Source organism: Camelina sativa, chromosome 15 (assembly GCF_030686135.1).
Source record: "Camelina sativa cultivar CO46 ecotype springtype chromosome 15, ASM3068613v1".
Taxonomy (NCBI): Eukaryota; Viridiplantae; Streptophyta; class Magnoliopsida; order Brassicales; family Brassicaceae; genus Camelina; species Camelina sativa.
Window position 1 is genome coordinate 10,069,073 of NC_141894.1, and position 24,011 is coordinate 10,093,083.

General features: G+C 34.8%; 3 protein-coding genes, 1 non-coding gene and 1 pseudogene across 4 annotated transcripts; 2 read left to right on the plus strand and 3 right to left on the minus strand.

Annotated features, from left to right (window-relative positions):
* Positions 1–3,447: 3,447 nt before the first annotated feature.
* On the minus strand, positions 3,448–5,833 carry LOC104746350 (putative polyamine transporter At3g19553). The gene is made up of 3 exons (XM_010467805.3): positions 5,529–5,833; positions 4,313–5,343; positions 3,448–4,218 (listed from the first exon to the last, which is right to left on the minus strand). The coding sequence occupies exons 2-3, from the start codon at positions 5,284–5,286 to the stop codon at positions 3,756–3,758; spliced, it is 1,437 nt and encodes a 478-aa protein (XP_010466107.1). The 5' UTR covers positions 5,287–5,343; positions 5,529–5,833; the 3' UTR covers positions 3,448–3,755.
* Positions 5,834–7,952: 2,119 nt separating this feature from the next.
* Positions 7,953–8,435, plus strand: LOC147926455 (putative F-box protein At3g19560). Its single transcript, XM_087487071.1, has one exon. It carries the CDS (start codon positions 7,953–7,955, stop codon positions 8,433–8,435), a length of 483 nt encoding a protein of 160 aa, XP_087343197.1.
* A 912-nt stretch (positions 8,436–9,347) lies between these two features.
* On the minus strand, positions 9,348–16,634 carry LOC147926456 (uncharacterized). The gene is made up of 5 exons (XM_087487072.1): positions 15,920–16,634; positions 14,874–15,584; positions 14,211–14,558; positions 12,421–12,448; positions 9,348–9,552 (listed from the first exon to the last, which is right to left on the minus strand). Exons 1-5 carry the CDS (start codon positions 16,632–16,634, stop codon positions 9,348–9,350), a joined length of 2,007 nt encoding a protein of 668 aa, XP_087343198.1.
* A 301-nt stretch (positions 16,635–16,935) lies between these two features.
* Positions 16,936–18,015, plus strand: LOC147926457 (putative F-box protein At3g19560 pseudogene; annotated as a pseudogene).
* A 3,417-nt stretch (positions 18,016–21,432) lies between these two features.
* Positions 21,433–21,539, minus strand: LOC147926458 (small nucleolar RNA R71). The gene has a single exon (XR_015583199.1). It is a non-coding gene; the product is annotated as a small nucleolar RNA R71 (small nucleolar RNA).
* Positions 21,540–24,011: the final 2,472 nt, after the last annotated feature.

Consider the following 24,011-nt stretch of genomic DNA (forward strand, 5'->3'; position numbering starts at 1 on the left):
TGAAGAACGCTGAACGGAGTTAGTGAACACATAGTGTACATCTTGCATTTTCTTGTCATCTATTCTAAAAGCTTTTTACATCTAAATTTTGAAGTTGTTTACATTATTCTTTTTTCTGCCCAAAAAAAAGTTTACATTATTCTTTTCGATGTAGGCTAAGAAGCATCAACATCCAAACTCTTGTTTTATATCTAAGCTGCTAAACACATCTACACATTTGAATACATAAATCAAAATCCAAACAATGAGACAAATGAGATCTCCACTCCACATGACCATTGTGAACTCTAGACTCTAGAGTTATACGCACGAGTTAATCCAAAAAATATCTTTTAATTTTTATTTAAGTTGTTGTTTGGAATAATGTCTGTAAATGTATTATATATAATGTAAAATGTTATCTTATAAATCGATTGGTATTTTTTTTTTACTTTACTCTCCAAAAGTTTCACCATGTAAACTTCGTCATATTTGCTGGACTTTAAACATATGCATCAATGCATGTATTTAAAGAACTAAAATATAGAGTATACTTAATTTTGTTGTAACTTTTTTTAATAGGAAATTTAGAATATATTCCCTGATGATGCTTATTGTGTAGCTTCATAAGGAAAATGCCAAATCTAATGGAAGATATTAATTTGTTTTTTAAAAGGTGAAACTGTTTTACGACAGACAAATCAAATTCAACTAATTGTTTCTTTTTTCTGTTTTAGTAAAAAGTTGTGATTTGTTTTTTTGTTTGTTTTTTGTTTTGACAACTTTAAACCAATCCTTATCAAATATATGCATGTTTAAAAAACATGCGATTGTGGAGTTAATAAAGTTACAAAACATGCGATTTGTGGAGTTGATAAAGTTATCTTGTAGAAATACCAGCAGGGCCATAAATATTTACTGTATTATTTACGAATTACGAACTCTAGCTCCTATCTTAGTACGTTACAATAATATTCTATCCATGGCCGGTCCTAAGAAAATAGAGGCCTAAAGCAATTTTTATATGTAGTGTTTTCAAAATTTATGAACTGTAAATAATGTAATATAGAAGTTTAAAAAGCAAAAGAAAAATTAATAATAGTGCCTATTTGAGTGTTCGAACCCACTAACTTGGATGCATTTGGAGGCTACATAACCATTCTGCTAAGAGAAATTTTTTAAAAATCAACACAAAAATTTAGAATATAGGATGTGGCCTAAAGCGAATGCTTTGGCTGCCTTATGGACGGGCCGGCACTGATTCTATCTTACGTAGAGCTGGGATAAACAACCGAACGGAACGAAACCTAGATTTTGGTTGTTCGGTTTGGTTTAGGGTATTGGTCATTAATCGATTGGCAATCTTTAAAATTTAGTTCAGTTAACTGAAAATTTTGGTTAGTTCGGTTCTGTTCTCGGTTTAATAACTGAATTATACCACAATTAGACTGGATTTACGAATTTTTAAACCAGTTTTTGTTAATAACCGAACCGAATTGAATTAACCAAAATTCTTTCAAAATAACCGAGAACCCTGGATTTTGTTTTTTAAAACAAAAAATTCGGTTAGTTTCGATTTGGAAATTCACAACCGAAATTAACCAAGAAACCGAACTAACCAAACCAAATTTTATTTCAATTAGTTTGGCAACATTTTCATAAATTAAAAATTGGAATCAAACTGACCGAAAATTTTGAATAAAAATACAAAAGAAAATTATATTACGGGAAGTTAAGACAAACTACTTACACTTATCTACATCATCTCTATCGTGACTTCTATTCGAACACATCATATCATCGACCCAGTTCCGGTCCGGCCTTTGAACTATTTTGACACCCAACAAAATATGAAGGAATATAGTGGAATTCACATACACATAATTTTGTAAGAAAAAAAACAAGACTTAGTTTTTCTTTTGTTTATCCGAAACTATAGAAGCAATTATAATATGTTTATACAAAAAGGCAAGTCTATCAACCAATGATCATCAGAAGCATCATCAAAGTGAGCATTCTCTTATTGCCACCCACTTGCAAGATATAAAGAACATTGCTCAATCTTATGAAATGATAACATTTCTTAAAATCCCACGTACTGTAAACTTTGTAGCTGATCGTCTAGCCAAGGATGCTAGAATAGCAAAGTCAAGCTTTGTAATATCTTGGAACAATGTAACTTAATATAAAGTTGATTGCCGACAAAAAAAAAAGAAGCAATTATAATGTAATTGGTTCAAAGACCTCTCATCTCTCAGCCTCAGGGGAGAATCTTTTCAAAAATATCTCTTAACTTCCTTATCCTATTTTCCCATTTATTTCTTTTGATGTGACATAAATTTAGAATTATGCTTCAATCTATAACCTCTCAAGTGCAAAGGGTGTAACTTTAATTTAAAGAAGAATATAACTATTATAGCTTTGAATGGAGAAAGCATGTAATGCAGAGCAGATCAAGTAGTTCAAGCAGACCAAGCAGAATAAAAGTAGATCAAAAATTTGGCAGTTCAAATGCAGATCAAGGGTGAACAGCATCAAAAAAGTTGTAGACCAGATCTGCATGTATTTCTCCTGCAATTACCACAAAAAGACAAAAAAATTGAACTGCACACAGTTCATCTGCATTAATTTTTTTAAGCAAAAAATTTCTTGAATGGTAACTTAGTGATAGGAGAACTGCATTAAAGGGTGATCTGCTATTTTTCTGTCCTCCCATTCAAAGCCTATGTATCGAGAAAACTAAAGAAACGAAAAACACACATAATTAAACTGTGAGTTTCGGTAAGATTTTTAATCAAGAACTTTTAAGCATCTTTACAAAAACTATAATAGTAAAAATTTTGTTTTGGAAAAAAACGTATAACTGGAGCAAAAAACTCACAAATATTTTCCTCCCAAAAGTACAAAAGGACAAACTTATGGTAAAATTAAGTCTCTACCGGAAAGAGAACAAATGAACGAAAATTAAACAAACCGAAGGAAAATAGAAAGTCCTCTAAGGCCTAGATTTGTAGCTCTTCCGGTCAGCAAAGGCACATAGTAGTGCGACGCTTGAATGGTCTGAGACTCGAGCATGGCATGAAAGAGAGAGGTAGAAGGACAATGGATAATGGACCGCACCACATGAGATAAAAACCTCAGGACGCCAAGATTCTTTTTGACACTGCAGATTATTCTTGGTTGATGTTTCGAATCACATTCATTACAATAAATAGCAAATAATGAGTGATGTAGCCATTTGTGGTTTAAGTTAGGCTTTCGCTTAAGTTCGTTATCCAAAGCCGCAGAAACATGAACCACATTCTCTATCTCATTCTCATACCATGCATTTCTTGGATTAAATTACATGGTACATGTCTCCAAGGCTCCAATAAGCCAGAGAAAGAGATCCAATAAGCAAAGATGAGAAACAGAGAAGATATCAAAAGTAGTAAACTTAAAAAGACTTGACAAAAAAAAAAGTACAAATGTTTTAAATCCAAGAATTGAAAATTAGAAAATGTAGGCAGATATCAACAAATTTAAGTCTTATGTGTATATACATTCTGTAACAATAAGCAATACATGCTTTAGACAATTTAATTTACTCAGAACCCCTCCTGCTTCTACAATACTTTCTTGTATTGTTTTCTGTACTTTAACCAGAAGTTGAGCAAGACATAAATAAATTGCATTTTTTACAATCTATACAAGACTTACCATGCGCCTTTAAAGATTTGTGCAAGAATCACCAACTGTTGTTGGTTTGTCTTTTTACAGGTGGTGTGAATGTGTGATCATGGGAGAAGACTAGCAGAAGACTCATCTCCTTGTTCTTCATCCAACCCTGACTCTCCTGATGGAACTCCTGAAACTGTTCTTGTTTCCTCCGGGACAAATCTCACCCATCGTTTCTCCTTCACAAGTGTTAAGAGCGGGTACAGGCAGAACCCGAGAATGATAATCACGCCACTGATAAGAAATGTCCTCGGGGCGGCCAAAACCATCACAAGAATGACAAGCAAAGAAGGAGGCAGGCATAGCATGAAAACTCCAAATGTGTTCAAGGGAACTCTATAAGGTCGGTTGAGATCCGGTTTCTTAATCCTTAGTTTGACAAAGGCTGCGAACTCCAAAAGCATTCCTAACGCGTACAAGAAATTCAGAAACTCAATGATCTCTTGGAAGCTCATCCACGACAGGAATATGACTCCTGTAGCTGAGCACAGTATACTGATCGTTGGTGTCCCATACTTTGACCTGCAACAACACACAAAGCATGTTAAAACCGAGTTATCCACGAGCATCGTTCATAACCCAAAAAAAAACACTTTTGGAGACTTAAGTGACTAACCTTTGAGCAAAAAATGCAGGGAGCATCCCAATCTCACTCATACCGAGAAGCTGAAACGCATCACTACTCATCTCGGCTTCAAACAAACCAAGATTAGACATTGCAGCAGCAGCTTGGATCCATCCCTTGAGCCAAACACCACCAATAAGCATTCCAACCTCAGCAAAATACCCATCACTCCACTCTTCAGAAGAGGAGGTTAAAGCTCCAGTCCCTGCCATGAGGGGAATCAAATATGACCCCATGACTAACAAAACCGCTCCAAACAAAGCCTTTGGAAACGTCTTCCCAGGACTGTCAACTTCTCCTGCAAGAGTACTAGCTTTGTCCCAATAGTTCAGATTCCAAAACATGGTATTAAAGTACCCTCTCCAATTAATCTTCCTAGTATCCACAACCAGCCAACGCTTAGGCCTGATTCGAGGAATAGCAAGCAAAGCCATTACAACGAAAGGACAGAGCGAAAAAATCGCTAGCACAACAGCTGATATTCCAACAATATGCAATCCTCTATAGTTCAAATAAGTCAGTGAAAACGTAATGATTAACAGAGCAGGAACACGAGCAGCTACATGATTCAAAACCGGAAACGAATGTTTCAGGTAATCAAGAAACAGTACAGGGTACAGAGCATTATCCATAACTCCACTGAACCATTTCCAAAACCCTTCTTGGAATCCCCAAAACGGACCAAACGCTGAAGAGATCCAAACAACGTAGCCACCATTCTCAGGGAAGCTTGTGGCAAGCTCTGCTGTAACCAGAGCTTCGGGTATACTCCAAATCAGAGGAAAAATCAAGAACCCTAAAAGGGATAAGAGAGGACCACCACCTGATTTCACAGAGTCCTCCACACCAAAAGGTCCACCAGAAACTTCATAGAAAATCAGAAAGACTAGAGGCAATAGTGTCAGCTTCGGACTTGGTTTAGTCTCAGAGCTGGTTTCATCGTTTACTATTATCTCTTCACCCATCAATCAAATACCACCGATACAGAGAGAGAGACAGAGAGACAGAGCTCGCGGTGATTGCTATGGAAAACAAACAAAAAGATAACTCTTTAGTCGAGATTTTGGATGGTTTCAATATAAAAATCAATCCTTTGCTTAAGAAAACATCAAAAAATTAAAGCTTTAAAAAAAAAAACTCTGTTCAGAACTCAGAGGAATTGCAAAACAGAGTGTCAAAAGTAATCGATGGGGTTCGGTTCGAGAACCTGTGTAGATCGAAGTGGGATTGGTGCAATCACACAAGCTAGCTTAGTCGAATTGATGAAATGGATCTCTGTTTCTCTCTCTCTCTGATTCTCTCTGATGAATCTTAATAGTTAATGCAGAGGAAGGAGACGGAACTGATTGGTAAGATTAACAAGTTGAACAAGTTTCCCATCTCAGATTCAAGATTGAATGTGACGTTAGATGAAAAATATCTTTGTATAATTGTTGTTTTGGCGTAGGACCTTTGCATCAGTTTTTTTGTAAGTTAAGGCGCCACATGGCTCCACATCAATTTATAATTTGCAAATTGCAACTACCTACCCACATCAATTTATGACTTCGTCAAACATTTTGGTTCTCTTCTCTTTAGTCCTTATTTTAATGATAAACAAAATTATAATTTTTTGTTGGGGTTGACTTGTAGCAATACCATATGGAGTAAGATTTATGTTTAGGAAGCCACATTATTCGGTTTGTATTTTGTATATTATTATTATCTTGGGCTTTTCATTTAATCATTTTAAAATTCAAAGTTTGTTTTCTTGAAATATTTTTGGGACTATGTTAATATACTTGAGAAGTGACTCAATGAGTGATTTTTTTTGTGTGTGGATGTGTGATTATGTATTATATTTTTTTGCAATTTGTTTTTAATTCCTTTCACATTTTTAGAAATTTATTACTGCTACATATATCATATATGATGCACATAATAGAAACCTAATATAAAAAAACAAAAAAAAATCATAATAATGAACTATGAAGTACACTTCCGGTTTAGCAGGCTCACTGGCTCCATGAAGAGCGTCCGGTCTAACCACAAGAATTACACCGTCCAAGGTCTCTGGCTGTTGTAAATGTCGTAGAGTTCCAATAAGCTGGGCTCAGACAACGGTGGAACGAACACCACACTAAGCTGTACTAGCTATATCGCCTATTGGGCAAAAGGAATCAGGGTGGTCATCACCAATCAGCATCCAGTGGAATGGTTGAGAATGCCTTATTTGTTTGTTCCTGAAGTATATTTGGTATGTACGTAAGTAATCGATGACAGAGGTGGAGTCCTACAGGTTCAGCCGGTTGATATTTTATAGCTCGTAGAATGTATTATGTATACTTCTTCTCCTACTCTACAATTATGTGATTTTTGAGCCTTTTGAGGTTTGATGTTTGAGATTCTATATACATTTATATGTTCAGAGATTCTAGCCTCCTAGCCAGTGCCGTGCCCAGCCTAATCAGGGCTTGAGGCCAAACTATAATTGGGGGTTTTCCTAAAATAAAACAAATATAAAATAATTTTGAAATGATATAAATTATTAAAAATAAAAAATAGCTTAAAAACTAAAAAATAGTATTTCTTCCTTGTGTTTCAATAATTTTTTTTCATCAAATGCTCATAATCTAGGTTCTAAAGAGTAAAAAATAATAATATATCAAATCATCACAATCATAAGCAAAGTTACTATAAAAATGAATTAGTATATGAAGTTAATGAAAATTTAGAAGCACTAAAACATGTTTCGACCGTTTTAAAGGAAAAAAGTAAATAAACAAAATAGTTTAAATCTGGATTCGTCATTTTTAAGAGGAATACAGTTTTGAATGTTAAATAATCAAAGCAGAAAAATCAAACCAATGTTATTCATAAAATAAAATTTAAAATCTTTTATATTTTAGGGGCCTGAAGCAAATGCTTTTTTTTTTCCTCACAGGCACGGCTCTGCTCCTAGCCCCTAGGGTGTTAGAGGTTTTGTACCAGAATAAGTGTTAACTTAGACTGAAAAAAAAAGACAACTTATCGATGTATTTACTTTGTTTTGGAAAATGAAGATTTTCGAAGAGTTCAACAAAATCATTAAAAGTGAACAAGTTAAAGATTGTTAAAGATTGCTAGAGAGTTTTTTTATTAGTTTTCTAAAATCTTGTAAAGTCCTCCTAACAATCCCTGTATTTTTATGATACTTTTCATGACTTTATTTTGTAAAGAAATTGTCTAAAATCATGAACCAATAACATAATAATTGAACTCATTAACAATACTAGATTCTTTTGTTTTAATTGAATAATACAAAACTTTTAATGACTTTATAAAAGTCTGAATCCAATAACCCAAATTTGTTAAGATTTTAAATGACTTTTTACAAATCACAAACTAATAACACTAAACTATAAAAGAGTTTAACAAAATCTTGATCTAATAACAACAAATTCTGCATAACATTTAAAATCTAAAAAACTCTATTCAAATCTCAAACCAATAACTCTCACTTAAATTGTAGCAACAATTTTTTTTTTCTTTTTTCTACTTTATGTCGGTATAATTTAGCAACGTGAAATTAAGAATTACGGTATTTTCTATATAATTTCTATTACAACCTTGTTCGTGTAAAAACCCTAGTTTGTATTTGATAGCAACAACGATGATGATGATGTCCGATATCCCGCATGATTTGCTAGAGGAGATTCTCTCTAAGGTTTCGACAACATCTTTGAGAGCAGTGCGATCTACTTGCAAACGTTGGAACGCTTTATCCAAAGATCGGAGCTTTGCAAAGAAGCATTGTGGTAAAGCAGCCGAGGCGATTCTGGTGATCATGTTGAATGATTTTAGGGCTCAATTAATGAGCGTTAGTCTCCATAACAACCAAGACTTGGTAGATCCATCTGTAAGGGAGATATGTAACTCATTTGTTAAATTCTTTCACTGCGATGGCTTGTTGTTATGCCTCCCTAAGGAGGACAACACTAGCCTTCTTGTTTGGAATCCATATTTGGGACAAACAAAGTGGATCAAACCTAGAAGTAATTACCACTTGTTAGAGAGGTATGCTCTCGGATACGACAACAACCGTAACCACAAAATCTTTAGGTTTTTAAATGATTACGATGATAATGCTAAGTGAATTGTTAAGTTCGAAATCTTCGATCTTAAGTGTAATATATGGAAGGCTCTTGATGTCACTCCCGACTGGTATAAGCCATACTTTTTTTGTCGGTGGGTGTCCGTGAAGGGAAATACTTACTTTGTTGCTCAGAAAATATTGGGAGGAGGAATGCTCACAAACTTTTTACTCTGCTTTGATTTTACAAAAGAGAGTTCTGGACCGCATCTGCATCTGCCTTTTGAATCTCATCCTGGAGATGGTGTGGCTCTATCTTCTGTTAGAGGAGAGAAGCTTGCAGTGTTATTTAAAAAATGGAATTCACTCGAAATAATGATATGGATTACAACTAAGATTGATCCCAACGCGGTGTCGAGGAGTTACTTCTTGAAACTTGATTGCAAACTTTTTTATGGAAGAGTGAATTATACATATGTGAGTTTCTTCATTGACGAGAAGAAGAAAATAGCAGTGATTTATTGTAGAGACATAAAAGAGTGGAATAAATTCACAGCTTGCATGAGTGGAGAGGATGGATACTACAAAGAAGTGCAACTGGGAGAATTTACATCTTGGCCATTTGTGTACTCTTATGCTCCAAGTTGGGTGCAAATCCAGTAATGTCTCCAGTATTACCTCTACAAGGATGTTTTTTGTTTGTTTTGGTTTTATTTCCTGCATCTCTACAACTACAAGGATCTTTTTTTGGATCCAAGACCAACAACTTTCCTCTGTTATGATAAGAATCGCTTATCTGATCACAGAAGTACCCTAATAAAGCTACTTATCTAGATTAGTTCATATGTTGCAAACTGTATAATGACAAATTGGTTCATGAGCCACTAATTAGTGACAAATTAGTGACAAATTTCCTCTGTTATGATAAGAACCGCTTGTGTCAATCTTGTATTTTGTTGAAAAAAAAATAGAAATCTAATTAAAGAAAAAGTCATAGTCTATGAAGTACACTTCCAGTTTAGCAGTCTCACTGGCTCCATGAAGACTGTCCGGTATAACCACAAGTATTACACCGACCGTCCGATGTCTCTCGCTATTGTAAATGTCGTAGAGTTCCAATAAGCAGGGCTCAGACGACGGTGGAACGAACACCACTAATTGAGGCCTTGTACTATATTGCCTATTGGGGAAAATGAAACAAGGAGATCATCATCAATAAAGCATCCAGTGCAATGGTTGACAATACCTTATTTGTTTGTGCCTTAAGTATATTGGGTAAGTATGTAATCGATGACAGAGGTGTGAGTCCTACAGGTTCAAGCGGTTGAGATTTTATAGCTCGTAGAATGTATTATGTTATCATATACTTGATTTGTGTGTTGACCGAGATTGAAGTTGTTTGAAACAGATGTGCCAATAGAAACAAGAACATGATATGTAGAGGTTGCAGATCATCAACGTCTGTCAGTCCTACAACTCAGTCAACAAGGGAGATGACATTGTGTTGACAGAATTGTAAGACTGACAACAAGGCGTAAAGGAGTAACTATTGAAACAGAAGAGAGAAGACCACAATGACAGAATCCTCTCAAAGTAATGATGATGCCAAAGTTTCACTTACATCATGAAAGCTTGAAGATCATCAAGTGAAGGAATAGAGAAAGCTTGAGTTCTATAACTCAGTAACAAAGGGAGAAATTGAAGATATATTGGTGTTGTTACTGGTTATAAGAATCAAGAGAGATGATCAAGAAGCAATGGGTAAACTTGATACAACCGAAAGTACAGGCACATATGCAGTGAACGTTGTAGTGGACAAGTCTGGCACAAACATATGTTGAGACACAAAAGTAGTGATCAAGCTGGAGCATGTGTAACCAGCTACAGACACAGACGCAATGATTCCTCAGATAGAGAATCAAAGAATCTACCACAGCCAAGACAGCTCAATGTAAAGTCACATGGAATGAAGTGACGTGTTGAACCTTGGAGTTTTATTGAGAAGATCCAAGAAGTAAGAGCTCAATCAATCATACTTTAAGCTCATGAGAACAAGTCTTCCATTAGCAGCTGAGTAAATCTAAAAGTGCAACAGAGTAGAAAGAAGGTATCAGCTGCATCATACAACTTAGCAGAAGTGTGTTTAGCAGTTGAGTAAATTTGAAGTGTAACAGAGATGAAAATAGAGCAGACAACCTGTAGTGGCTGTGTAGTGCAACAGAGCTGGAAACAAGGTAAACCTCGTGAAGAGGTTGTGTAGTGCAACAGAGCGAAAAAGCGTCAAGTTGCAGCAAACAGTGGAGCAGCGGGTTGGTAAAACTAAATTTGTGTTGTTGATAAATTTATAAATTTTATTTGTACACAAATACAGTACTAGGGAGTTTCCCACACTCTTGTGCGGGCAAATATTTTTTTTAAACAATTATTGTCTAAACCTTTTTATAGTCAAATATAACACTAATTAAATTCTTTTATACGCTTGTATGGACAGATATATTTTTAAATAATAGTTCAACTAATTTAACAAACCAAAAAGTAAATTAATTATAAGACTAAAAATGATTAATGTAAATGGAAAAGAATTAACCAAAAGAGAAGCTATAATTTAATCTTCAATAATAAGGAACATAAGTAATTTTTCTTATATAAACATAAAGTAACATAGTTAGGGAAGTTACCCGCAAGCATACGCGACCAAATGTTTAAGCCTAACAAAGTTGACTTCTAATGTTGTGATTAAGCGCCTCTATATTGATAGCTTAGTATCCAAGTCAAACCTTCATAATTATCTATAGAAATTTAACATTTCTAAAAATAGAATTCACTCTTATGGGCAAATACTGATTATAAACAATAATTTTAAAATTTAATTTTTATTCTGCTATTTTTTAAAATTTAGTAGTAATTTTATATATTTTTAAAAACATGTATGATAGTCATCAAAATATTTTTGTCTTGTAAAGAAACAAACTATGGTAAAAAGTGTCAAAGCCCATTAACGAATCATCACAATATTTTCTTCTCTTTTTTGAGGCCAATTAACAGTTTTTAAAAAAAAAATTATAATATACTACTACTTTAATATCTTAAATTTCACTTGATCCTTTGATATTTTAAAAAGTATATGCTTTTTTTTTGGTATAAAAAACACATATAATTTGGTAACGTCCAGCAAGTTATATTGACTCTAAGCTATAATACTCTCACAAATGGCACAAAAATAATTTTTACTTCCAAATTTAGCACATCATCTCTAAAGTTATAATATAGCACTATAAGTAAAAATTAAACTTTCAAAATTAAACCCTAAACTCTAAATATTAAACGTTATCCCCTCTAAAATAAAATCTAAATGTAAGGTAGAAAACCCAAACTAAAAAAATTCTAAAAATATTAAAATTGTGTAATAGTGATATTTCTGGAATTTTCAAAAATTAAATCCTAAACTATACTAAACCATATCCTTTCAAAAATATACCCTAAATGTAAAGTAGAAAATTCAAACAGTAATTTTTTTTATGCCATCTCCATCTTCGACCATCCTCGGTGTCACCTCCATCACCAATGATAACTCACACATACTCATAATTTTTATCTCTTTACAGTAGCTTTGATATAATTTTATGTTACAACTGAAATTGGAAATGTTTATAAAAAAAATAGTTATTCACCACTTACAATAGTATAAACTCTATAGAAGAAGAGATTACAGATATATTAGCTTTTGATTGAATAGTTAAAGTTTAAAATCTATTGCATACCAAATATTCAACGAAATGTCTTCATGATTTTTATTTTTTTATTTCTAGATAAATATGAATATTTTTTTATTTATGAATTAGCCTGTTTGATTTCGTTGGGTATGTAAATCAGTCCCTTTTCATTTTTCAAGTGTTTTGTAGTCATTCCAATGGTATGTAAATGTCATAATTGGAACCAAAAACACCAACAGTTATGTAACAAAAAAATTGAATGGTGTTGATATGATATATTATATTAACCAAGAGAAAATAAAAAAAACGAAAGAGGTTAGCATCAGATAACTTACCATTCGTGGACATTACATTGAGGTATAACTGCAATAAGAATAGGTTAAAATTCATGCTAAAATCAGTTCAAAAAATACTGATATTTTAAAATTATAATATGATCATCCATAAATTCACCTTCTTTCTGTTAATTTAAAAGAAAAATATTTATTATGCACAAACATTAAATTTTGGAAAAAGGCACAAACATTGTATTATTATTCAAGAAAATAGAATTACAATTTAAATCTATTTGTAAAAAGAAAGAAATCCAAGCTTTTAGAAAATTACAATACTTTTTTTTTTATGAATAGAATCCACCATAGTTTTTCTACAACTATAATCATTACAAAAAAATAGCAACAATATTATTTTAAAAAATAAAAATTCGGGTTAGCAAAAATTAATACCTGAATTTTATTATATTCAATTTTGTAGATCTACAATTATGATTAATGATGATCCATGAATTCAACGGAAACAAAAAAATTATGTATTAAGTTACATATAAATAGAATTATAATTTAAATCTATTTGTAAAGAGATTATAATAGGTTACTTCACCGATTTGATTTTTTTCTTGCTTCATCAACTCGTTCGTCCAATCTTGTTTTTGATATATAAAAAAACACCCATGTTCCGTGACAGGTAAACCTAAAACAAAATCAGTAAAACTTTCGATATGATTCAATATAATAATTAAAATTATAGCAACATAAAATTTAATTCATGCAAATCACCAAAGCATATCGATATTACATCAACATGAAAAATAATCAAAATCATACAATTGTAAACTTGATTCATTAGAACCAAAATAACATCAAAAAAAAATTATACTCTCAAAACTATATGTTTAGCTTAATGAATCTGACTTCTACTGTTTTGGCTGAGCCTCTATAGATATATAGCTTAGAAGGAAATCGTCATAATTATCTTTACCATTTTAATATTTTTGAAAATAGAAATTTTCTTTAAACAAATATTCATAATATATTATAATATTTATTTTCCATTTTTTAAAATAGAGATATTGCATATAAATATATTAGATTTCCAATTTTTTAAAACAATTTTTAGTTTTTTGTTTTTAATTTTCATTTTTTTTTATTTAAAAAAACTAAAACTTAGAAAAAGGATAAAAAGATCCAGTTATGAATCTCATTAATGGAAAATTAGTAATCTTAAGTCTGAGGATGAATGTGGTGCGTTTCTGCAACCTAAATAGGTGAAAAAAACTTGTACGAAATTTTTAAAGGGAAATTTTCATTAAGGGTAAAGGAGGTCAATTTTTGTGAGATTGGCTGTGAGCTCTTTCGACTATTCCTTTAATATATTAGATTAGATTATAATTACTACTTTAAAATATTTCACAAAATAATGATCCAAATTCAACAAACCAACAATATAAAACTGCAATATACATAAAATACTATTATATTTTAAAATAATTAGTATTCAAAAAGATGTAAGTAAATTTACCAAACAATTGAAATATTAAAAATAAATATATCTCAGATAAAATAATTTTTTTAAAAATATAACATAATTATTTGAAAAAATGTTTTTTTTTTCGTCGAAAAGAAATTTTATAAATTAGCCAATGTTTGAATTAAAGTGGACTCAAGCCAAGAAGGCATGTTCACAAAATCAGAATAAAACATACTTTGTAAACAACCATATCTTGCTAAAAAATGAGCAGATTCACTACATGTACGACGTGTGAAACAGAATTCTGTGAAGTTAAATTTCCTTGCCCAAGAGGATATGTCCAGACACATGTTGCGGATTGCTGCATTGGTTGATATACCATTGATGTTATCTATCAAGACTGAACAATCTCCTTCAAAGATGACCGATGTAAATCCCCGTATCCAGGCTTGTTGAATTGCATCTAATAGAGCCTTTTTTTCTGCTTCAAGTGGTGATCTTGCTGAACCTAATTTGCTTGCTCCCCAAGTTAGACATTTACTGGTGTTGTCTCTGAAAATCCACCCTCCTGTTACCAACTGGTCATCCGTATTATAGCTTGCATCAAAATTACACTTGATTATAGTCGGTCTTGGTGGTGTCCATCGATTGGAATGTAAAACTGAGCCATGAGGTATTGTTCGGTCTCTCTGTTCATTGATCACAGTTATCCATTCTTCAATTTCTGCTGCAGTTTGGAACCACAGAGTACGTGGAGAAATAAAGATGTTTTCAAAAACATATTTGTTTCTCGATTTCCAGATTTTCCACATTAACCAAAAAGGCATTAAAATTTGGTTTAATGATATATCACACTCATGTTGTAAATCCAAGAAATCAGCGAGAATGGTATCAGTATCAAACTGAAACGGTTAAGGGAGTTTGTGTCTCGGTAAGTTTGACCACAACCATTGTTCTTGTACATATGGACAGTCAAAGAAGATATGGTTGATAGTTTCATCATATAATCCGCACCGAGGACAGATAGGATCTATGTTCATACCTCTTGTATTCAATCTGGTCTTTGTCTCTATTGCCTGGGAAAGTACTCTCCATATAAAGTGTTTAATCTTTGGGAGAATAGGAAGTTTCCATATCCGTGTTTTGACTTCAACCGAACCATGTGGAATTAGAGGCAAACCTTGTCTATAATCCTTAGTGTGTGTGATAAACCAATATCCTGACTTTACAGTATATTCTCCCGATGAATGGTAGTTCCATAACAGTTTGTCATCAGTATGTTGCAGTGGGATGTATAGGTTTTGAATCCTAGCAGCATCTTCCGGTGAGACATGTAAGTCCAAAAGTTCTTTGTTCCAAAAACGATGGTCTCCATTAGTAGAGATGTAATTCTTGATTGGACTGTCAGCTTCTTCCTCTTTTATTTGGATCGGTCTTGGCGGATTTGTTGTTATGAAATTATCTTTGCCCATACGAATCAAAGCACCATCACCTAGTTCCCAATAGGATCCTTTCTTTATCAAATCTAAACCCGCGAGTATAGAATACCATCCATATGATTGATTTTTTTGATTTTTTGCATCCAAAATGGATGTGTCTGTATAATATCTCGCTTTCAGTAATCTAGCCAGTAATGTGTTTGGATTCCTTATCAGTCTCCAAGCAAGTTTTGCCAAAAGAGCATCATTGAATTTGGCTAGATCACGAAATCCTAATCCACCTTCCTTTTTCGAATATTGAAGTCGTCTCCAAGCTACCCAAGGAATGCTTTTATGTTGTGATGTTTTATCCCACCAAAACCTCATCAATAAAGTTTCAATATCATCAATGACACTTTGTGGTAGTTTAAAACAAGACATGGAATACACCAGCATTGAGACCGCTACTGTTTTCAACAATATTTTTTTCCCGGCTTGTGAAAGTAGTTTTGATGTCCAACCCGAAGTTCTTTTCTTCACTCTATCGATTATATATATTCAAACATTTCTTTCTTTTTTCTCCCAAATTGCTCAGGTAAACCTAAATATTTTCCACTTCCGCCATGATTTGGTATTTGGAGAATCTCTTTTAGCCTGCTTTGTGTGCTACCATACACTCTTGAACCAAATGTGATGATTGACTTTTCTGTGTTTATTTTTTGGCCAGAGTAATATTCATACACATCAAAGGCTTCTTTTAAAGCTCTGCAATTTCTAACATTAGCCTGACAAAAGAACAACGAGTCATCTGCAAATTGAAGATGTGTTATCGCAAGCACTCCATTTCCCACACGAATTCCTCTGATCTCACCTGAAGATGCCTTTGTTTTGATTAGATGACTCAGAATGTCAGCACATAAGATGAAAAGATATGGAGACAGGGGATCGCCCTGCCTTATTCCTCTTTCTGGTATGATTGAACCAAATGGAGATCCATTGACAAGTACTGAATAGTGAACAGTTCGAACCGTAGCCATGATCCAGCTTATCCACTTATCATAGAAACCAAACAACTTTAAAGTAGTTTCAAGAAAGCTCCATTCCACCCTATCGTAGGCCTTACTAACATCAGTTTTCACAGCCATATAAGTTTGAGAAACTCTTTTCCTTACTTTGAGAGCATGCATTAGCTCATGAGCAATCATGATATTGTCAGTTATCATACGACCAGGAATAAATGCTGCTTGGGAGTCCGAGACTATTGCATCCAAATGATGTTTCAGTTGGGCCACTAGACACTTTGAAATAATCTTGTATAGTACATTGCATAATGCTATTGGTCTGAAATCCGAGAGAGTTATCGGATTATCAATCTTTGGTATCATGTATATATTTGTATGATTTATACCCGATCTCATTGTTGATGTCTCAAAGAAATGCTTAACTTCTTCAACCACATCACAACCCACTATTTCTCAGCATTCTTTGTAAAATCTCGCAGTTAAACCATCCGGGCCCGGAACTCTGTCTTCCCCTATGGAACATATGGTTGAAAAAATGTTAACTTGGAATATCTCCTAGTAATTTATTTAAAGTGGCTAAGAGTGAAAATTTCGATAACCCTCATTTCTATTACAACCTTGTTCGTTTAAAAACCCTAATTTGTAATTGATAGCAACATTGACGATGACGATGTCCGATATCTCGCAGGATTTGCTAGAGGAGATTCTCTCTAAGGTTCCGACAACATCTTTGAGAGCAGTGAGATCTACGTGCAAACGATGGAACACTTTATCCAAAGATCCAAGCTTTGCAAAGAAGCATTGTGGTAAAGCAGCCGAGGCGATTCTGGTGATCATGTTGAATGATTTTAGGGCTCAATTAATGAGCGTTAGTCTCCATAACAACAAAGACTTGGTAGATCCATCTGTAAGGGAGATATGTAACTCATTTGTTAAATTCTTTCACTGCGATGGCTTGTTGTTATGCCTCCCTAAGGAGGACAACACTAGCCTTCTGGTTTGGAATCCATATTTGGGACAAACAAGGTGGATCAAACCTAGAAGTAATTACCACTTGTTAGAAAGGTATGCTCTCGGATACGACAACAACCGTAACCACAAAATCTTTAGGTATTTAAATGATTACGATGATAATGCTAAACGAATAGTTGAGTTCGAAATCTTCGATCTTAAGTGTAATATATGGAAGGCTCTTGATGTCACTCCCGACTGGTATATATCATACTATCTTTGTCAGGGTGTGTCTGTGAAGGGAAATACTTACTTTGTTGCTATGAAAAGATTGGGAGGAGGAATGCTCACAAATTTTTTACTCTGCTTTGATTTTACAAAAGAGAGTTTTGGACCGCATCTGCATCTGCCTTTTGAATCTCATCCTGGAGATGGTGTGGCTCTATCTTCTGTTAGAGGAGAGAAGCTTGCAATGATATTTAAAAAATGGAATTCACTCGAAACGGAAATATGGATTACAACTAAGATTGATCCCAACGCGGTGTCGTGGAGCTACTTCTTGAAACTTGACAGAAAACTTTACAATGGAAGAGTGAATTATACATATTTGAGTTTCGTCATTGACGAGAAGAAGAAAATAGCAGTGATTTATTATAGAGACATAAAAGAGTGGAACAACTTCACAGCTTACATGAGTGGAGAGGATGGATACTACAAAGAAGTGCATCTGGGAGAATTTACATCTTGGCCATTTGTGTACTCTTATGCTCCAAGTTGGATGCAGATCCAGTAATGTCTCCAGTATTATCTCTAACGAGGATGTTTTTTTTTGTTTGTTTTGGTTTTGTTTCCCGCATCTCTACAACTACAAGGATCTTTTTTCGGATCCAAGACCAACATATTTCCTCTGTTATGATAAGAATCGCTTATCTGATCACAGAAAAAGTACCCTAATAATTAAAGCTAGTTATCTAGATTAGTTCATATGTTGCAAACTGTATAATGATGGTTCCTGCTACATGCCAAAGAAAACATTTTAGTAACCCACTATTGTTTTCTTCATAGTCTACATATAAAATGCAGAATTAGTGGAGATTGGTTCTCTGGTCCTTAACCATGGTAGATAAAGCTTTCAATCTCTTTTTATCTAGTCTTTTGTCGTTTCAGATCAGTTGGATTTCGTGAGATTAGATCTGACACTGATATTTTTATACCCCATTCTAGATTCTCTGCATTTGCTTGTTCTATACCTCTTTCTCGTCTTTTCTTGATCTGAGACTAACATATCCTTGTGTAAGTCCATGCCATAAGTTGTAGAATATTTTTATTTTGCAGTCATCTCTAGTGGATGAAATGTTGGTGACCATGGAGCATGGTAATTGGAACATTCGCCAAGTCATAATGAAAACAAGAGAGTATGGTTTATATAGTCTCAGCCATGCATTACACATCGTTGACAGGTCTTATTTAAATCTTATTTCCTCCACTATGCAAACACGTCGCAGTTCCAATGGCTTTTGATTGCGGCATAAGTGGCAGATTAAAACTGATGATATACAATCATAAAATTCTAAGTTCGAACAAACCGTTTTGGTTACAAGAGATTGTATAAAACTGTATTATAATTACCTCCAAGTTTACTATTTTACTTATCGATCACACATTATTATAATTGTTATATAGAAGCACAATTCTAGTTCTACGAAAAACAAAATTGTTAAAAAATATATTTTTTTATCAATTGCTTAGAATTTGTAAAAAAAACAAAAAATAAGAAGAAAAATCATAGTCTAATAAGTAACTAGCACCGATGATTTATGTGGGTTCTTTCCAACTCTATGACCATTTTGTACTATATAGCATTTGATTAGAGAAAATAAAAGAAGAATGATGAGAAAAGTTATGGCTTTGACCTTAATAGCAGTGTTGGTGCTTTGGTGATCCCAGTTCTTCCCATCAACTGTGTGTACTATGTTTATATAAGGTATCAGAGTATATATATGTACTTCATTATATTTAATTTTCAATTTAGTATGAGTATATTTCTATTAGTCTATAACTTGATGACCACCTTGTGTTCTCTTATCTCTTTGGTGATCTATTCTATATTTCTATATTAGGAGTTGCCCCGGGCTACGCACGAGCTTATCTTCGTATTTGTTCCATTGGCAATTTTTTTAACTGTTAGATTTTTATATTTCTGTATTTTGCTTTCTTAATTAGATTTTTTTAATTGATAAAAATTATATAAATTTTTGGGGGAAAATTATGTATCTTAAATAATTAAACTACACCCTTGATGTGTCTGTACTTTATAGGTTTTGATCATAGTTTTTAGGATTGTTTTGAGTCTTTTTCTAGGTCCAAGTATGCTTTTAGAGTCCTTTTAGTCTTTTGAGTCTTTACAGGTCCTAGGTGACTTTGGAAGGAATCTGAGCGTTTTGGAGATGAAAACATGCATCTGGAGCCAATTGGTTGAAGACTGACCGAGCTAGAAGGTAGATGGAATGAGAGCAGAAATACGTTCCGGATCGACTGATCCTTTCAAGATCGACCATTCCCGTCCCCGACGCAAGTTTTCTTTTTTTGTTTTAAACCGACTTTTAGGGTTTTATTTTGATATTTAAGTTAGAGGCACGGCCTCCAGAGACATAAGCTTTATTTTCTGAGACTATTTTGTATTGAGAGCAAAGGGAGAAGATCTCTAATCCTTCTTGACACTTTGGAGAAGATTTCTAAACCCTATTTTCTATTCTTTTGCAATTCAATTATGTTTTCTTCATTCTTGATTTGCTGTTTCTGCTTTTCCATGTCTGAGTAGTTTCACTGTTGGGTTTAGAGTTTCAGAAGGGTTTCTATGATTAATTGATGCTAGATTTGTTAGATTAGGAATTGATCTTATTATTCTTCATCTATAGTTGTTCTTAATGCTTAAGCTAAATTGATCACCTAGATTAAGATCTTAGGTTTAATTCATCGGGGCACCAAAAATGTTGTTGAGTTGCTTGAAAAGAACATAGGTGAGCAAGGTGATCCTTAGCCAACGACAGTTGAAGTTGAGGCACCTTGTGAACATAATCAAACTTGAACTTATTGCTTGCTAGGATTGTTTACATTCAAACGACGGTTTAGAGTTTTATCAATTCCTTGCATAGATAGCTAATGCTGCGACAGTAGGTTAGTTTTACATTCGAGATTTGAGTTCAAGAACGGTGTTTAATGCTATCCCAATTTATCATCTAATTTCGTGGTCATGTCCCCTAACTGATTCCCTGCGCCCAATATTTCCTTTTTGATTTAGAAACAACTTATTTACTTTTCCGTTTCTAGATAGTTACTTGATTCAAAAACTTTTCCATTGTCTTAGCTATATTTGATCTTGATAATTTCTTAGTGCAATTGTTTGGTCTCTGTGGATTCAATCTTGAAGTGTTACAACGATACCACTAGATCGTGGTGGAGTACACATTAGGTTTTAATTGACCTGTTGATCAATTTGGCACCGTTGCCGGGGACCAAAACGTTGCCTTTGAAATTTTAGATTCAAGTTTAGTCTAAGTTCTGTTTTATTTGTATCTACTAATTTGTTCTCGTGTTCTTTCTCTTGTGTTTTAGGTGCATGCAAACAAGGAGCCACAAGCCTACTGATTTGCGTAATCTGCAAAACGGAGAGTTAGCACAGATTGAACGAGAGAACCGAAAAGCAAAAGCCCAGTCAGACACTATGGACGATAGAAACAACGCTGAAATTCGTCAACCTAACCCTCAAGAGGTCGTTATTCCGCCTCCTCCTCCTGCACCACAAGAGCATAATGCAGCTGAGCTGAATCCACCAGCAAGACGAACTACTTTGAGGGATGAAGATTCTCACAACAGGCTATTTGAGAATCGGTCTGCGATTCAACCTCCTGCTCCTGCGAGACAAGATTATGAGATCAAGCATAGCCTGATCAATTTAGTCCAGAACCGTGTGTTTAATGGATTAGCATCAGAGAGCCCTCTGGACCATATTGAAGCATTTGAGAGATTGGCTAGTACAACAAGGTCTAATGGAGTTCCATATGATTATCTCATGTTGACTTTGTTCCAATTCTCTTTAGGAGATAAGGCTTTGAGATGGCTAAATCTCTTGGACCGAGGATCACTTACCACTTGGGAGCAGTGTAGAGCAGCGTTTTTAAACCACTTCTACACTAAGTCACGATCAGCTATGTTAAGGAGCAAGATCACTACCTTCTCACAAGGTGGTACAGAGTCTTTTTGTGAAGCGAGGGAGAGATTCAAGGAGTGTATGAGGGACTGTCCACATCATGGCTTTTCACAAGAGAATCTTATGAAAATCTTCTATGGAGGAATTGACCAGAAGTACCAGATGGCACTCGATACTGCCAGCAGAGGAGATTTTTCTACAAACACTGCCGCTGAAGCAAACCTCTTGATCGAAAACCTTGCAGCGAGTAATAGCAATCATAGTCAAGAGTATGACCGTTCTGTCCGTGTTGTTAGCTCCGTGAATACAGATGTTATTAAGAGTCTCAATGCCAAGATAGACCTTCTTTTGAAGAGAGATCAGCAAGCTGTCAACATGTGCGACGGGCAGACGGGTGCGTATCAGCAAGTTGGAGTAAATTCAGGTTTTGAGGGGACAGAAAAGCTGAACTATGTAGGAGGACAAGGGAACTATCAGAATCATGGGTTTAATCAGAATTATAGAAATCATCCTAATCTCTCCTACAGAAGCACCAACGTTGAGAATGCTCAAGATCAGCTGTATCCTCCACATAATCAACATGGTAACTTCTCGCAAGGATTTCAAAACAAAGGTGCTGGATTTAATAGCTCAAATACCCAAGGATACCACGCTCCATCTGCAGCTCCACAAGATAACAAACTTGAATTGATGATGCAAGCACTGTTGGAGGGCCATAAGAAAAGTTCTGCTGAGATTAATGTCAAGATTGATAGCATGTTCAATGATTTGAATGGGAAATTTGAGAGGTTGAGTTCACGTGTTGATTCCATTGATAAGAGAGTCTCTGCTATTTCTTCTAGCTCTAAGAACAAAGAGTCATGCAATGCTATAACACTCCATTGTGGGATTGAAGATGGCTGAGTTGTGCTGTGATCAACTCATGTTTGGCTTCCGCAGAGACGGGATCGGTAAATCCTGTGACTAGACCAGCCGATCCCATATATTCTGATAATTCGAGTTTGATCCCCAGAGAAGTTGGATCGACCGATCCCCCTTATAGATCGACCGATCCCGTCAATGACGCAGAACCAGTTTCAAAAAGTCCCAGATCGACCGCTCCACGTCCAGACCAGTCGGTCCCTGTTGCAGGTATGGGAAAACCCAGCTCAGTTGTTCCTAATGCAGATACCAAGGAATCAATTCTTGTGGAACCAAAGCCCTATAGACCACAAATTCCTTTTCCAAGAAGACATGAGAAGAAACCTCTTGATGAAAAGAAGTATGGTCGGTACAAAGAAGCTATAAGTGAGTTCATCGCTCACATTCCCTTTACAGAGGAAGTAAAGCATATATCTTTGTTTAAGAAGGTTTACAATGATGTTGTGGTTGAAGAAAAGGATTTGGTGGATGTTAAGACGTTTTTGGCTAGAGAGAAGAGCATTCATGCTCCATCTTTGAAAAGACTACCCAAGTTAGAAGATCCAGGAAGATTTGTTGTTCCATGCTCCATCCTAGGAGTGAACTTTGAGGATTCCCTTTGTGACACTGGATCCAGTGTGAACGTGATGTCTAAGACTGTTGCAGAGAGGTTGGGGATTGATGATATGAAGGCTTCTAAGGTCTCTCTTAAGTTTGCAAATGCTGTCACCACGACTCCACAAGGCTTCATTAGTAATTTAGATGTTCAAGTTGGGAGTTGTTTGGTTGCTACAAATTTTCATGTTGTGGAAATGAGCGGGGGTTCTGTTATGCCTTTGATTCTTGGGCGACCTTTCCTAGCAACAGTAGGAGCAGTTGTTGACTTGCCTAATAAGAGGATCACTTTCGCTAACATTGATGATAAAGTCTTCTACAACGCAATCACTGCAAATGAAGCTGTACGACATGGCTCTTGTCTAGTCGTAGAACATGAGAAGAAGGTGGATGTCATGACAATGGGAGAGAATGGTGATAAGAATGAGGTCAACGAAGTCCTGGATGGAGACACTCATTCTTCTAAGAAAAAGTCTAAGAGGATTAAGAAGAGAGATAAGCCGAAGATAGAGAGAGTAATACCAGATCTTCACATAACCTTGGTACCCCAGAAATATGTTAATGACACCATTGAGTACAAGGTGAAGTGCAAAGGAATATCTCGGCCTTTCTCTAAAGTTAAAGCCATCCTTACTCCGGAGTTTAAAGAAAAAGGCCAAGAAGCAATGGATGGTATGCTGAAAAAAACTTTGGAGCTTAAGTTGACGAATTGGAGAGCTTGTTCTGATATGAGTTCTCATCCTCCTATCACTTGACACCTGAAACCACGGTCAAGCTATAGACCTTAAACAAGCGCTTATGGGAGGCAACCCATGGGGTTTGTGCTGGCTTACCCTTTTCTTTTTATTTGTCTTAGGATTTTGGTTTTGTTTTTAGTATTTATTACGGTGAAATCACGTCTGGTGTTAAGTGTTTTCAGGAATAGGTTCCAAACGCAGAAGATGCGAATTTTTTTTGTTCCAGGAGCTTTGGATCGATCGATCCTCCTTAAAGATCGACCGATCCCGTTGGTTTGCTATGGGTATCTCCAAGTTCAATAATGTTACAGATCGGTCGATCCAACC

What these genes read in the sequence shown, in the direction of transcription:
- LOC104746350 (XM_010467805.3), bottom strand. Translation starts at nt 5,286, where the DNA reads ATGGGTGAAGAGATAATAGTAAACGATGAAACCAGCTCTGAGACTAAA. An exon ending in CCTGCATTTTTTGCTCAAAG is followed by an intron (nt 4,219 to 4,312) that starts GTTAGTCACTTA and finishes GTGTTGTTGCAG; the next exon opens with GTCAAAGTATGGGACACCAA.
- LOC147926456 (XM_087487072.1), bottom strand. Translation starts at nt 16,634, where the DNA reads ATGATACCAAAGATTGATAATCCGATAACTCTCTCGGATTTCAGACCA. An exon ending in ATTTGGTTCAAGAGTGTATG is followed by an intron (nt 15,585 to 15,919) that starts GTAGCACACAAA and finishes TTCCTTGGGTAG; the next exon opens with CTTGGAGACGACTTCAATAT. An exon ending in GACCAGATTGAATACAAGAG is followed by an intron (nt 14,559 to 14,873) that starts GTATGAACATAG and finishes TCCAAACTGCAG; the next exon opens with CAGAAATTGAAGAATGGATA.
- LOC147926455 (XM_087487071.1), top strand. Translation starts at nt 7,953, where the DNA reads ATGATGATGATGTCCGATATCCCGCATGATTTGCTAGAGGAGATTCTC.